At 38.4% G+C, this 14866-nt stretch overlaps 1 protein-coding gene across 1 annotated transcript in view; it reads right to left on the reverse strand.

Annotated features, from left to right (window-relative positions):
• The window catches only part of PDE11A (phosphodiesterase 11A), a gene marked incomplete at both ends in the record, with an annotated part of 382619 nt that overhangs the window by 84364 nt on the left and 283389 nt on the right, over positions 1–14866 (reverse strand). Inside the window, 2 exons of the mRNA XM_081261295.1 lie at positions 4454–4561; positions 4814–4960. Coding sequence (XP_081117421.1) covers positions 4454–4561; positions 4814–4960 — 255 coding nt within the window. The remainder of the gene's footprint in view (positions 1–4453; positions 4562–4813; positions 4961–14866) is intronic.

Here is a 14866-nt window from a genome sequence, read left to right on the forward strand (position 1 = left end):
TTCTACTTTGAATTATCAACAAAACGGCTTGGCTTATCTCTGAAAATAACCTTGTTGACAACACAAATATGGACTTAAACACGTTACCTCCACATTTAAGATTTAAGAAGCCCCCAGTAAATGTCAGGGGGTGTCAATGTGTTTTCCGTGATACTTGGTTATTATTAGTGTTTAACTGCAATTCCCCACCAGCGCCATGCCGCCGGCACCACCATAAATTTTAATGTGATCATGTGCTCTTCCCTTTTCATATCCAGTGAATTCTGTAAGATCATAATATTCTATATGAACCCTAGCTGAACCTTACTGTGATATGAAGGAAGAACAAGATTTCTAGCAGTGATAGTGCTTCATCATTTTATAGTTTTTTTTTTTAAACTGGACACCGAGAAACATGGTTCCTTGAATAATATTACCCTAAACTAAATTCACTCATTCAATTAATCTTTATTGAGCCCGTACAGGATGCAGGGCATGGCCCAAAGTGCTAATGAGTACATTTATGGGATAGTAAAGAATACTGATTCTTAAGGAAAGCTTTCTTCCCCCTTGGAAAATCTGTCAGAGCTCATACATCATTTATAAAACCGAAAAATATCTCTGCAACCTTAGTGCCACTTCATGCCTTTTATTTTATGGAACACAAACAAAAGCACAGCCCTATATCTGGTCTATGTTGTGAATAAAAGAAATATATCTATCATCTTTAGGCATGTGCTTGATTGGATATTTATTCTACATATTTCTATAAATAGAATCTGTATAATGAGGGTTTTATTCCTCATTTTAACTATAAATAATAACAGGAACTACCCGTTCCTGGTGGTTTTTGGAGGAATTCAAATTTTGGTAAATTTTAACTATTTAAATATCTCCTTAAAAGCAAAAAATAATATTGAAGCTTTCATTGTATGAATTTAAAAATCCAGGCCAGATACATTCAACAAATTAACAAGTGATGGGTGTGGTTACCAGTGAACTAGATATGTCCATCATTTTATATCAAATAGCCGGTGCTACAAAATAGTTGTTTTTATTCCTTTTAATTTCTAAAGAAACAAAGCCACTTTGTTACCTAGCCATAAATCTGAATACTTTTGCAAACATAATTCTGAGTCAATACATTAATTTTTTGTGTGTGAAATCCCTTTAGGGTTAAAGGTTGGGAAACTGGTACATATATTTACAATTTGCTTGTCCTGTTGTTCGTGGTGCCAAAATATGCTTGGCAGTGGCACACAACTATGCATCTTCCCACTCCCAGAGACAATGGGCTTATGAAAATACACAACCAGGGATTCAAGGTCAAGTATTATTTATGCCATCAGCCAGTGGACCAGGAGGCTTTCAGGTTTGTCATCAAACAAGCCCAAGCTGATAAGAGATTCTTGTTAAACAGACCAGCATTGTCGGTGTTTCTTCTAAGGAAAGCTCTTATTACCCAGTGGGGAGTGTGCCCCAGCATCTCTTGTGCTAGGAGAAAAGCCACACATTCAAGGAAGGTTGGTAAAGATTTTTTTTTTTTTTTTTGTCTTTTCTGGCAACTGGCTGGGAAACTTTGCCTTGGAGCGCCATCTAGAGGAAAATGTCGTGCATACACCATTCCTGGCTTTTTGATCCAGGCAGCATCCCGTGATTGTTGGATGGTGAATATTTCTTTCCAGATAAATAAGAAAACTTTGGTTCTAATTCATCACATGGAAATAGCATATGAGATATCTTGATAGAAATAGAATTACTGATGATATAAAACCAGTTGAAGACTCTAACCATCTTCAGGAGTGTTTGAAGCATTCATGGAAATAACTTGGGGGAATCATTTTGCCATAGGCTGAGATCATATTTCAAAAATTAGAAATGATGAGTGACTTAAATTCATTTTTATTTACACTGATCAAGTAAGCTTTGTTATTTTTTTTCTTGATTATTTTCTTAATTTAAAAATGTCTGAATAACCAGATTTCATGGTCAGGTTGAAAAAAATGCTTGGGTTACAGATATAAAAAATTTGACATTTTCATCTCATTGTATGTAATTCTTTCAACAAAACATAATGAGTGGAAGATAATAACTTTTAAAGATCCAGCTATACAACTCAATATGAGGGAGAAAAAATGATATTCTCTATAGTATTCTTTCAAAGCCATGATTTTTTTCTTTTTCTTTACTTTGTGATCTTTTCAACATTCCTTAGAGAATTTTAACAGCAAACTGTTCTATTTTTGCAGTAGCATGAATACACAAACAAAACCCAAACCTTTTCTACCAGTGACACTCTTTAAGTCTGCTAACCAGACATAACCTTACCCCTGAAATATTGTGAGCTTTGAGTATCCCCATGGTAGTGGTAGGATCTGAGAGTTCTATTTCCTTTCATTTCATAAGTATCAAGTTGTCGATACCATGAAAATACTCACTGATGAAAGCTGAGTATATGTTTCTTTAAACTCTGAAACGTCCACCCTGACCCCGCTGTCCTCACCAGATCCCCACATCCCAACTGTTTTCATGTTTGTCATAAAAATTTGGCTTTGTCCTTGACATCTCTAACTCACAATACCATGGGCATTCCTATTTCCTTTGCTGAACAAGATTTCTGCTGGCTTATTTGGGCAACTCCATTAATCTATAGGTTCTCCAAAACAATTAATAAGTTAAATTTCTCTGTGAGCCAGACATACAACCTCTACACACAGAAGTTGTTTCTTGTCTCTTGAAATCTGATGAAGAAAAGTAAAATGAAGGTGTTTTTGTTTTCAAGCAAGATTGACACTTGAGCAATAAAACTTCATGGTCCAAAGTATCTTCTGTCCACAATTGATTGACTGCTGCTCTGACTGGAACCCAACGCGAGGAAGAGTTCAGTTTTCCAGGCCAATCTGCCTGTTTCTTAAGCAGAGAAGGACCTAAACTACAGGCCCTGTGTGGAGAAGGAATACATTCTAGTCCCATCTTCTTATGCTATGTGTACACTTGAGTCCAAGTTAATCCAAGGTATTTGTTGAAAACTTGACAAGCAGGTGACAGTACAAGGTGCTGGCAGGACCCTCAATACAAAGGTGTTGAGAAAATAAGTGAATATTGTTGAAAGAATAAGAAATTCTCTCTTCTCTCAAGCAGTTTATTCTACAGGAGAATGAGAGATTGTGACCTTAAAATACACTGTAGAAAGATAGATGCGTTGTACCAGATACAGTGCAGAGACAGAAGTAATTATTGATGCTTTGGGAGAAAGCAGAAAACTTCACAGAAAAACTGGCATTAGATCAATGCCTTAAAGGATGAGCAAAATTTTAATAGGCAGAGAAGAGGGCAGAAATTTTCATGAAGAAAAAGCAAAAAGAGTCTTTTTGTTGTTGTTGTTGTTGTTGTTTAGACCAAAAGAAGATGAGGGGGAAGGGGATTGGCAAGGATGGTGGAATGTGATGGTCATCATTATACAAAGTACATGTATGAAGACTTGAATTTGGTGTCAATATGCCTTATATACAAACAGAGATATGAAAAAAAATCATAACCAATAAAAGAAAAAGAAAAAGAAAATGTATTTCAGTTGGAATTCCCGATTTTTTGTCTAAATTTTAAACTGAGTGTAAAGATACAAGTGTTTTTAAAAATTTATTTTATAAGAATCCAAAACTCACATCTCTTTTTGCATGTTAGGTATGTTCACACACACACGTGCACATAGGTATATATATTAGTATGAGGTTAGTAAAACCCACGTATTTAAGCCAGAAAACATTTTCCTTTATGGTAGTTTAACAATGTAAGTGGAAATAAGGCCAAAACAAGCCTTAATTCTTGCCAGAAAATGGGAACGAATGGAGGATTTTGTTTCGATCTTTGCCACAAACATTTGCTTTCAGATTTCATTCCGAGACTTGCCTCTGGCTGGCTGCCCTAGCTATCTGCATAAAACAGACCAGCTACCATCACTGGGTTAGATTAGAGCCCAGGGGCACAGGTTTTTAAGCCTAGTGAGCTTTTAAACCCTCAAAGCATCCACTCCTTCCTTCTCCTGTGGGCTTCCTGGATGTTCTTCCAAATAAGTTTTCTCTCAGGATTTCGATGATCCTCTGGGTAATGTTCACGCCTCCTGTTGGCTTTCCAGCAGCCCAGAGAGTTTTACCCAAGGATCTTTTTGTTCCATTCCTCATCTCCATTGCTTTGAAAACCCAAGGGTTTCTTTTGAAAAAGAACCAGTTTACAAACAGAGAACACTGAAAAGAAGCTTCAGTCAGCATTTTGAGGTCACATCTACTTTGAGGTGTCAATGATTTTACAGCTTTAAAGCTGAGCACTGTTGCCCAACATATACACTCACAACCAGGACAGGTAAGGTCCGCCATAGAATAATCACATGGCATTTTTTCCGAGAAATGAAAATGTAGAGAAGGCCTGGCGATCTACATGAATGAGAGGTGACCTTCCACCATCACTGAACACTTACTGTTAGCATCGCAAACATGAGCTGGCACACGTTGAAGGCGTGTCTCCAGTTGTGGTAAAGAACCATTCGATAATTTTTCCTCACTGTCAAAAGCCACCTGCACAGTGTCTGAAATAGGAGGGAGAGGTTATGTCAGGCACTTGCACGTGTCTCCAGTATTTTTGATGGTCCCACCATCAAAGCAATGCCTTGACGGATGATCAAAGCCTTCCAACAACACCCTCTCTGGTTATCACGGTACTCCCATGAGGTGTGCAAGGCAGGACTTATCATCCCCGTTTTGTCTTTGGGACACCTGCAGTTCACAATGGCTAACACGGCATTCCAGGTGCACTCCTTCCATCACCCAAGACATCTTACCTCGTAGTCGATTTTAAATTTCTGCACCATCCCCAGCTCCATGAACATCCGGAGGGCAGCTGTGATCATGGCATCAACATCGAGAGAAAAGTCATCAAAATGAATGTCATCAATGGCCAGTTCTGACACCAGAGGGATGTTGGCTGCCTAAACAAGCAAAAGACATAAGTCAAGCCAAGTTCACTAGCTTTCTCAAACCCCACATCCTGCTCGCCTCCTCTGCTTATCAGGAGTGCCACATAAATCAGGCCTGACCCGTACTTACACCCTGATACAGCTAAACTCTGAGCTGTAAATGTCTTTTGTTTCGGAACTGCAAATGCCCCAAGCAAATGAAGGGGGATGGGGAGGACAGCTAATCGGAAGATAAAATATACACACTAGATCTAGTCTGCAGAATTTAGAATACAGAACTGTCTAGTTTACTGGAACTGCGGTCATACAATATATTCTGATGCATATTACAAAGCACTAAATGCAAGAAACATCTGGGCAGCTAGCAGCTGTGAATTTTAATTGCTGCTATTCACAATAAGTCGGAATATACCACTTTGCCTTGTTTCTTGTATTCTTATATCCTGTAGCTTGCACATGCTCTTTGTTACACACGTGTTCTGTATATTCAGAAGGACAGAAAAGATCAGACAGCACATCTTTGGTGCAAAATGTGTTGTCTTGATAAAAGAGAAATACTTGGATGATTAACATAAACCTATGTTTCACTGAGGGAGTAAATTTTGCTATATTGTTTAACTTCATTCTATCTAAACATCACAACATAATTACACTATTGGTCATTAGTCAAGGTTTCCAAAACATCATTAGGCAGCTGTCGATCAATTGACCCACACAAACCTAAAGGTGAGGGAAGAAAATCTTTGGAAATTATTTTTGTACTGATTTCATTGGGTTTGCCATGTCCTTTGGGTCACTCTTGATAAAGGAGTCATTTTTATGTTTTCAGGTTATTCGAGACCATTCAGGATTCATATTCCTAGTCTGTTTGCTGGGTATAAATTACCCTAGGAGTAATTTATGCCCTGGGACTATTTTGGCTGAGCAATTAAATCCAACCCTGGTCACGCTAAACATTCCAGAAACCAAATAATCAATCCTTCCTTCTCAATTCTATGCTCCTCCATAAGAGTTTATATCTCTAAGCTAAAATCTAAACATTGGTATTCCTAGTAACACTGGAAGAATAATGAATATATAAATGTGAAGACAAACTTTATTCTTAAGACTGTTTATTTTCATTAAAACTTAATCCTTTTATCTTTCAGCAAATCATTTTAATGTTAACATATTAATGTGCTTAATATTAACACATTAATATGTTTAATATGTTACCATGTAGACTAGCTCCTAAAATTAAAAGGCTTGGGAAATTCAAACATGGAATATTCTTTATATATGTGTGTCTTTGCTTGGAGTCCCTGACCCCATGCAAGCACTTTATTTATTTACTTAAAACTATTTTTAACCAAAGTTGTAAATGCACACCTAATTTAAGAGCAGATTAGATCTACAAAGTCTCTCTCTCTCTCTCTCACTCACACACATACACACATATGCACACATACAAAAATACAACTTTCAAAAGTCATCTAGATAACTCTTTATATTTAGCAAAATAAGTTGCTTGCAATTTTACTTTTTGATTTTTTTTTTCTGTTGAAGGCATTATCAACTTTTCACCATTGAAAATGAAGATTAAGCTGCCTTACACTACTTCTATCCATCTCTTTTGGCTTTTCAATTTCTAATATGCATACTTTGTTGAGATGATATTCAGCATTTTTATTATTATGACTATGTAGGGTATTGATAGCTAAGTTATGCAGTTTATTATGACTATTTTTCCTTGTCTTGACTACATTTTTAATTCTACAGAGTTAATAACTGTCTTTTTTCAATGGGTGATGAGTTACCTGTGTACTTAACAATTAATTTAGTCCCTAAACTTAGTTACCTTAGTCTCAACTTAAAATGTTAGATGCTTTGGACATCCCATCAAATTCAGGCAGAAACTGCCCCTGGAACTTTGTGCACCTCTCCAGTGTGCACCAGCTGTCTTCTACGTCTAAAGTGGTTTTCATCCTCTGGGAATGCCTTCCCCTCTCTTTTGTGTCTGTATCCCACACCTTTCCCTTTCTAGGTTTCTTTGCTCACTTTGGTGAGACACATCCTCTAATAGCTCCTAAGACAAGGAGTGGAGTATGTGAATTTGTGAGAACTTGATATCTAAAATGCTTTCATATTATGTCACATTTTATTGATAGACACAGATTTCTAGGTTGGAAATCATTCCATGAGAATGTCAAAGGCAATGCTCTTTCAGCTTTAGATGTTACTTTTGGAAGTCAGAAGCAATTCTAGGCTCTGGCACTTTGAAAATAATTCCCTCTCCTACTTCATTTTTGTAGGATCTTCTCTGCTTCCAAAGTCCTAAATTGTTATGAAATGTGACTTGATATCAGTTTGTTTTCATCCATAATTCTAGTTACTTTGTAAGCTCTTTATTTTAGAAATCCATGTCCTTTAATTCCAGAAAAATTTGAAAAATAAACTCAATGATTTTTTCCCTCTCATTTTTTCCATAATTCTCTTTATTTGATCTTTAAACTGGCTCGCTCTCTCTCTCTCTCTCTCTCTCTCTCTCTCTCTCTCTTTCTCTCTCTCTCTTTCTTCATTTCTTCTTTTCTTCTTTTTTTCTCTTCATTTTCTTTTTTTAGGTCTTTCTCCAAAATTTTAGTTATTTTACTTTTTGATCTATTATTTGAAAAATATCCTCTCTTCCTACTCTTTATATTTTTAACATCACAGTTTCTTTTTTAAGAACCTTTCTTTGGTTTTCTGGATATTCCCTTTTAATTTTCTAGTAGCACCCCAATTCTGTCTCATGGATGCAATCTCTTCTCTTCCCTCTCTGAGGATGTTAATGATAATCCTATTTGACCTTTTATCCCTTCATAGTATTCATCCATTTATTTTCTAATTTCCAAAATGTTGTCATTGTTAAGTCCTATCCCAATCTCATTGGCTTTGAAAATTGGCCCTTAAAAATCCTTTTTTTTTTTTTTTACTGTTTTAGTAAGGTTTAGGGAGGGTACAAAAGAACTATATTTATCTAAACATCACTGAAATTATCTTTATTAAATGATACTTTAAATAGCTTGAAGATCTCAGAGGTAAGCCAACCTTTCATCTTTAGTCCCCTTTCTACATGCATGAGCCAACCTAAAACCACATGGATCTCTTTCTCTCAGCTGTGACCCTGTGAGTTTCCTTGTGAATGACCACACTTACTGAGTTGTAACAGTTCACAGCAGATGCCATGTTTCTTTTCCTTAGGGAAGCTCCAGAACAACTCTATTCCTCCCCATTATTATGGGTTAGATATTAGGTATCCCCCCAAAAGCCCATACAAGAACATTCAGGTATGAAATAATTAGGTTATGATAGCCTTAACCCAACCAAAAAAATTAATCCCCTGATGCAGATTAACTGGTTGGTAACTGAAGGCAGGTAGGTTGTGGCTGGAGGAGGTAGGCATTGGGGGCGTGACTTTGGGTATTGTGGGAAACCATCCATGAAATGTGTGAGGAACTATTTCAGCATTGTAGCCAGTGACAGGGTAGATTTGGTACTGGCAACTTCCCATGGTGGTTCCACCAGGATAGATCAACCAAATGCAAGTGAACTCCCCCTCAGCTCTGCTAAGAGCTCTCAAGCATAATCAGAGATGGGTGTGACCCGCTAGGAAATGAGCAGCCTATTTGCCCCCAACTCTATCCTGTTTGGTGAAGAACTCTCTACAGAATCTCTTTGATGTCTTTCAATACAAATTAAGCAAATGTGCGCTTTTTTCTTTTTGAGAAGCTGGACCCATCTGGTCAGCTTTGCCAGTCTCTACCCTCTTTTTGAAACTACTTTCTGGGTTCTGTGGTTATTTTGCTATATGACTTTTCTTAGCTTTTATTTCTCAGCCAGCCCATCCCACTGAAAGGAAACTCATTCCTTCACCTGCTCAGGACATAGGCACTAGGGTCTATATTTTGTATCTCTTTCTCTGCTTTTTGATCATCATGTGAACCACGTCCCTTCCCCATAGTCTTTCACCATGAGGTTTTACCTACCTCAAGCCATGAGGAATGGAGTCAGCTATCTATGAACTGAGGCCTCTGAAGCTGTGAGCCCCCAAATAAGCTTTTCCTCTAAAATTTTTATTGTCAGGTCTTTCAGGTATAATAGTGAAAAAGTTAATTAAAACAGAAATTGGTACTGAGTACAGGGGTCCTTGCTGTAACTAACCTGACATGTGATTCAAAAGCTTTTGTAGCTTTTTGGAATTTGTGGGAAGTGTTTTGGAAAGTTTAATTATGCAAGCTAGAAAAAGTTTAGATTGTTGTAAGCAGAGAATAATGAGTATTTCTGATGGGAGCTTAGAAAACCAGAACGGCAATCTGGCTGTGAAAAGACAGGGTCCATGAGGTTTCAGAGAAGAAGGAGGACTCTATTGGAAATTGAACTAAAAGCCATTCATGTTACATTCTGGTTAAGAAGTTGTCTGTGCTTTGCCTGTGTCCTGAGACTTTCTTCAAGGCTGATTTAAAAAGCAATGGTCTTCTTAATCTGGCAGAAGAAATTTCTAAGCAGTATAATATTCAGGTGGTGGCATGGATATTGCTGGCAGCTTTTAGCTAAGTTTATTATTATATTCGGGAGCAGAAAGCAGAGCATAAAGATTCGAAAAACTTGGACTTGAAAGGTGGCAGTAAAACTGGAGCTAAGGAAGTTGTAGTTGTTAAAGAAATTACCACACTGAAGAAATGTTAGACTTTGCCCAGAGAGAATAAGAAAGATGGCTTAAGGGCATCTCAGGAGCTGGCAAGACTGGACCAATTTTAGGCTCAAGGGAGTAAAAATAAAAATTCCTTTGAGAAGTGGGCTGGGATTGAGGCTCAGAGGTACAGCGCTAACCTAGCATGCGTGATGCACTGGGTTCAATCTTCAGTACCACATAAAAATAAAATAAAGGTATTGTGTCTACCTACAACTAAAAAATAAATGTTTTAAAAAATTCCTTTGAGAAGAGACCAGTGCTTACACAGGGTGCCTAGGAGGTTTATTCAACATGTGCAGCCACCCAGGCACTCAGAGCTTCAGCTGTGGTTCCTGGAAGCTTGGTTACTGCTTGAGATGGCAGCAGACCTTGGCAGCAACCACGTGGTACTGGTTCTGCAGGATTACAGGATGCTTTAATTAGTAGGTCATGGAGGCTTCCACCAAGATTTCAAAGGAAGACCTGGGAGGCCAGGCAAAGTGCAGCAGGGTCAGAGTCCTTGGGGGCAACCCCTAAGAGGGTGATGGGTGGAGATGTGAGGAGAAGGCCAGAGCTGTAGTGGAGACCTCCAAGATTAAGAAATGCCAGTAACATGGGAGGTCAGCAGAGGATAGCTACAGTAATTGAGGCAAAACAAGCCAATAGAGTGGTCTGCAACCAGCAAAACCACAGTGGTGGAGCTACACAAGCCCTTTGGCAAGAAAATCAAGATTCCATTCAGATTCTGGACATGAAGCTACAGGATCTGCCAGATGGGCAAACAGATTCTGTAGCTTCACGTCCAGCATCTGTATGGCATCCTGATTTTCTTGCCAAAGGGCTTGTGTAGCTCCACCACTGTGGTTTTGCTGGTTGCATGGATTTTTGTCTTGCTTTGGCCCCATCCCTTCTTTCTATACCCCTATTTTACTGAATGGAAGTGTTTACTCTGTACCTTTATATATTGGGTACTTGTAAATGACCTTTGATTTTTACAGGAGCTCCTGGTGCAATTTTGCCTTGAGTCTCAGAGGAGACTTTGGACGAACTTTTGAGCAATGCTTGAACTGTTAGAGACTATAAGGACTCTTGGAAATGGACTAAATGTATTTTGCATTCTGAGATGAGTTTTTGGGGATCAAGAGTGAAATGTTATGGTTTAGATAGGTATCTCCCAATGTTATGGTTTAGATATCAGATGTCTCATAACTCATTTGGGTTATGAAAGCCTTAACCCAATCAGTGAATTAGGTAACTGAAAGCAGGTAGTGTGTGGCTGAAGGTGATGGGCATCAGGGGTGTGCCTTTGGGGTATATATTTTGTATCTGCTGAGTAAAGTCTCTCTCTGCTTTCTGATCATCATGTGAGCTGCTTTCCTCTACCATGCTCTTCCACCACGATGTTCTGCCGTACCTCATGCCCCTAGGAATGGAGCTGGAGGTCTATGGACTGAGACCTTTTAAGCCATAACCCCCCAAAAAAACTTTTATTTCTTAAAATTTATCTTGTCAGGTCTTTTAGTCACAGCATGGTGACTAAACAGGGTGGCTAACCCACCCATGTTTCCAAAATTTTGCATAGAGAAAACATCAGGTTCTCAGAAAGATGTGTTCTTGTTGTAATTTGTTCAAATTAAAATTCAAACTCAACCAAAAATCACTTCTCAAGAGACAGAGGCCCTGTTCCAAAGGACACAGGTATCTTCTGATTTCAGGAGATAAGTTTGGTTCTGAATTGATACAAAAGGCCGATTCCTCTTATAGTTTGTCACCCAAGGAGCAGAAATGGTGATGGAGACAGCTTTGTTGCTCTCCAGGTGGCCTCTGTCTTGTAGATTATTAATAGTGTATTCCCTCATGCCGTTATAAATCCTCCACCCTTCAAAGGCACTAAATTCACTTAATTATCTTAAAAATTAAAGAATATAGGCATTTTTTCATTATGAAATGTTAATGGAAAGGAAATAAGAACATTAGGTTGAAAAATACAGGATGACCTCTGGTTCACCAAGACCCAGCTTTCCTGACCTTGTCTTTTTTCCCCTAATAGGTTGATTGATCCACAGTTAAATCATACCAGTCTATAGATCACACCGACCCCTGCTGTAAACCCCTGCTGGCACTTGTAGATGAAGAACAAGTTCCAAGGCTTTCAGGAATGACCATTTTCAGCTATTTTTTTAGAAGTACAGGTAGTTTTCATCCATACATCCTGGTTACAAGAACAAATCCTAGAGAGTGAAGAGTTAAAGCAGTGGGCATCCTGAGTCTGTGAGAGATTTGGGGATAGCCTTCCATCACCAAAGTCTTTGTTCTTCTGAGGAAAAGAATGGGACCACATCTTCCAAACCTATAATTATTCTAGCCATAGCATATTAACAAAACAAATCAAACTCAATTTCTCCAAGTGTCAGTCTTGAACTTTTAAATATTTATAAGGTGCCATATCCCTAAATCAAAGAGGAGTGTCACAATCCAAAATAACTACTGAATTAATAGCCAGGAAATAACATTCGGATAAAAGAACCATTTACTTTACTGCTGCAATAAATGAAAACACAGAATTATGAGTCCTGGAGCTAATTTGAATAATGTTCAAGAAGTGGGACTCCAGCTGCCTGTGAGTACCTGATATCCTTTGACCATTCCTCTTCTTTGTTTGGGTCTTAATAGTTAAATGGTTATCAAAGGTAGTCATAAAACTGCCTCCTCTAAAATTGAAAAGGTAGCTTTACAAAGAGGCTGTAAAATGTTAAAATACATTCCTGGATCCCTTGACACATGAATAGTGCATTTGGATGGTCAGAAAATGGGAAGAAACAACAAAGTGTATGGTGGTCCATCCCTCAAAATTCAAAGGAAAATGGACCTGTTGCTACTTCAGCCCACTCATCCACTTAGTCCACTGGACAAAAGCCAAATTGGGTCATTAGGATTCTGGTATTGATGGAGACAGGAGGCTGAGCTACAGTGATGTGGAAGGGATAGCAAAGCTAATTTTTCCCCCAACACCTTTATGGCATTTATTATGAGCTGGGTACTGTTTTAGTACTTTATGAATATTAACTCACTTGATCTCTAGAAGAACCTAAGAAGTTGGGAATATTTTTAAATTCTATGCCATAATGAGGCAACTGAAATCAATGATCAAGGTGACCAAATTTTCACTGTGTGATTTGCAGAGGCAGATTTGAAACTGGGGAGTACTGTTAAAGACTGGCTGTCAACCACTACACTACCTCTGAAAATGCACCAGTGCTAAGCTAAGGATCCCCTAATTCCTGTTCTGTGCAAGCTAACTCATGTGCACCATGGGCAGCATTTGGGATTTTGATGTCATTTTGGTCCATATTTTATAATGAGCTGCCTGGACCTATTTTTGGAAGACAATACCTTGTTTTTTACTTTTATGTAACAGCTTAGAGAAGTCTCTGAATTTATACCAGTCAGACAAGTCTTTGTTATGAACTCTAATTGTTAGATTTGTATTGATTGGAGCTAATGAAAAATTAACTCTATCTGCCCAAGACTATCCTGAAAAAAATAGCTTATTCTTTGGGGGAGCAGAAGCCTACTTCAGACAAACCATGTTAGCAATGCAGTAATGTTACTGAAAAACAGCATATAAGCTTTTCTAGTATTTCATTTAAAAGTCTTTTATTTAATTTCCCTTGTAGATGACAAGAACACTCCTCACAACAGACATAGGCTCTAATGCTCCCTTTGACTCCTACTTGCTGACCTCTTATTGGGCATTCTTTGTGTAGACAAGAACAAAACCATGTTGCAAGGCAGTTATGAGGAAGAACTGAAATAATAATGCACATAAAGAGCTTGGCCAAGTTCTTGGAAATAGAAAATGCTAAATAACAATGACTGTTATGATTATGGTTGTTGGTGATATGTTGTTATTTTGCTTATTATTATTATTATTATTATTTTTTACTAATATTAGACCCAAAGGAAAATAGAATGGACATCAGAGATCACAATGACTGGACTCTAAAGAGTAAACCACTGTTTTCTCCCTGGGGGAGATCTTTAATTCAATTAATCTTACTTTAGTACACACGTTTCATGGTTGACTCTATGGCAGGCCCTGTGCTAGCTGCTGTGGATGCATTTGTGAAATCAATGTAGTCCCTGTGCCCACAGGTGGTTGGGGATGCAAAGACTTAAGTAAGAAATTTCAGTGCAGTGCAGTTTCAATGCTGTGATGGGGAAATACAGCACACCACTGGAATCCCTGGGAAAAAATACTTTTTAGATTAGTATTCCTGCTGTAACTCCAAACTGTATTAAGCAGGAACTTTATAAATTATAGTGAGAAAAATTTTTATGTCAAGATCATTGTAATATTTTGAACAACTAATAAAAAAAAATCCCACAGTTAGTATGATCAAAGATTTCTCAAGGTCATAAAGACTGTTCTAAAACATAAGAAAAGATGTGGATGACATTCCCCAGATGCTTGTGATGCACTCAAGGAGAAAGAAGAGTAAACAGAATGATTGGTGAAAAACCAGGACATCAAGGGCAGAGGCAACAGAAGGAGGGAGAGTATGAGAGTCCGAGAAACATAGTGGAGGAGAAGTGCCTGATCTGGGCTTGGAAGGACAAATATAACTCCATGGGAAAGTAAGACAACACGGCTATTCCAGGTGAAGAACAGCAAGGTCAGAGCAGGGCCGGGCCTCCCCTGAAGACAACATAGTTCCATGCGGTACAGTGCAGAGGACTGTGCATCAGTAATACTGCCTGCTCACAGGGATTCAGGACTTGCCCTCATCGGCTTGGAACTTTTGGTGGCCTCCCCAACCTGCAAACCTTGACCTCATGAAGGTTAAAGTTATCAGTTTTGTTGCGCTACCATTGCTGGCCTCAAACTGCAGCCCAGGGCTTTGGCTTGCTTGTGCTATGTGACAGATATCTGTTCGCTGTCCATATCTGTCTGTTCTTGGGATCTCTTCAGGGACCGGTCCCTGTCTTCTGTGATCAGAACTCCCAGGACTTCCCTTTCAAAGATCTGTTCACAATTTTAGTCATGGAAGAAGACAAATATTTGTATTGTTTTCATGATGGAAAAGCAATTGTCTTGCTTCCTTTCCTCTTTCTTGCTGCCCTCAAAAATCATGCCTTTTCTCTTTTCTTCTGGGATAATTTGAAGGTCAAGCAGCCCTCTGTGTCCTCTAAGAAAAAGGAACTTGTTTTTGGTTGAGTAGTGTCCT

This window comes from Spermophilus citellus (assembly GCF_964194105.1).
Source record: "Spermophilus citellus genome assembly, chromosome: 11".
NCBI classification, from domain to species: Eukaryota; Metazoa; Chordata; class Mammalia; order Rodentia; family Sciuridae; genus Spermophilus; species Spermophilus citellus.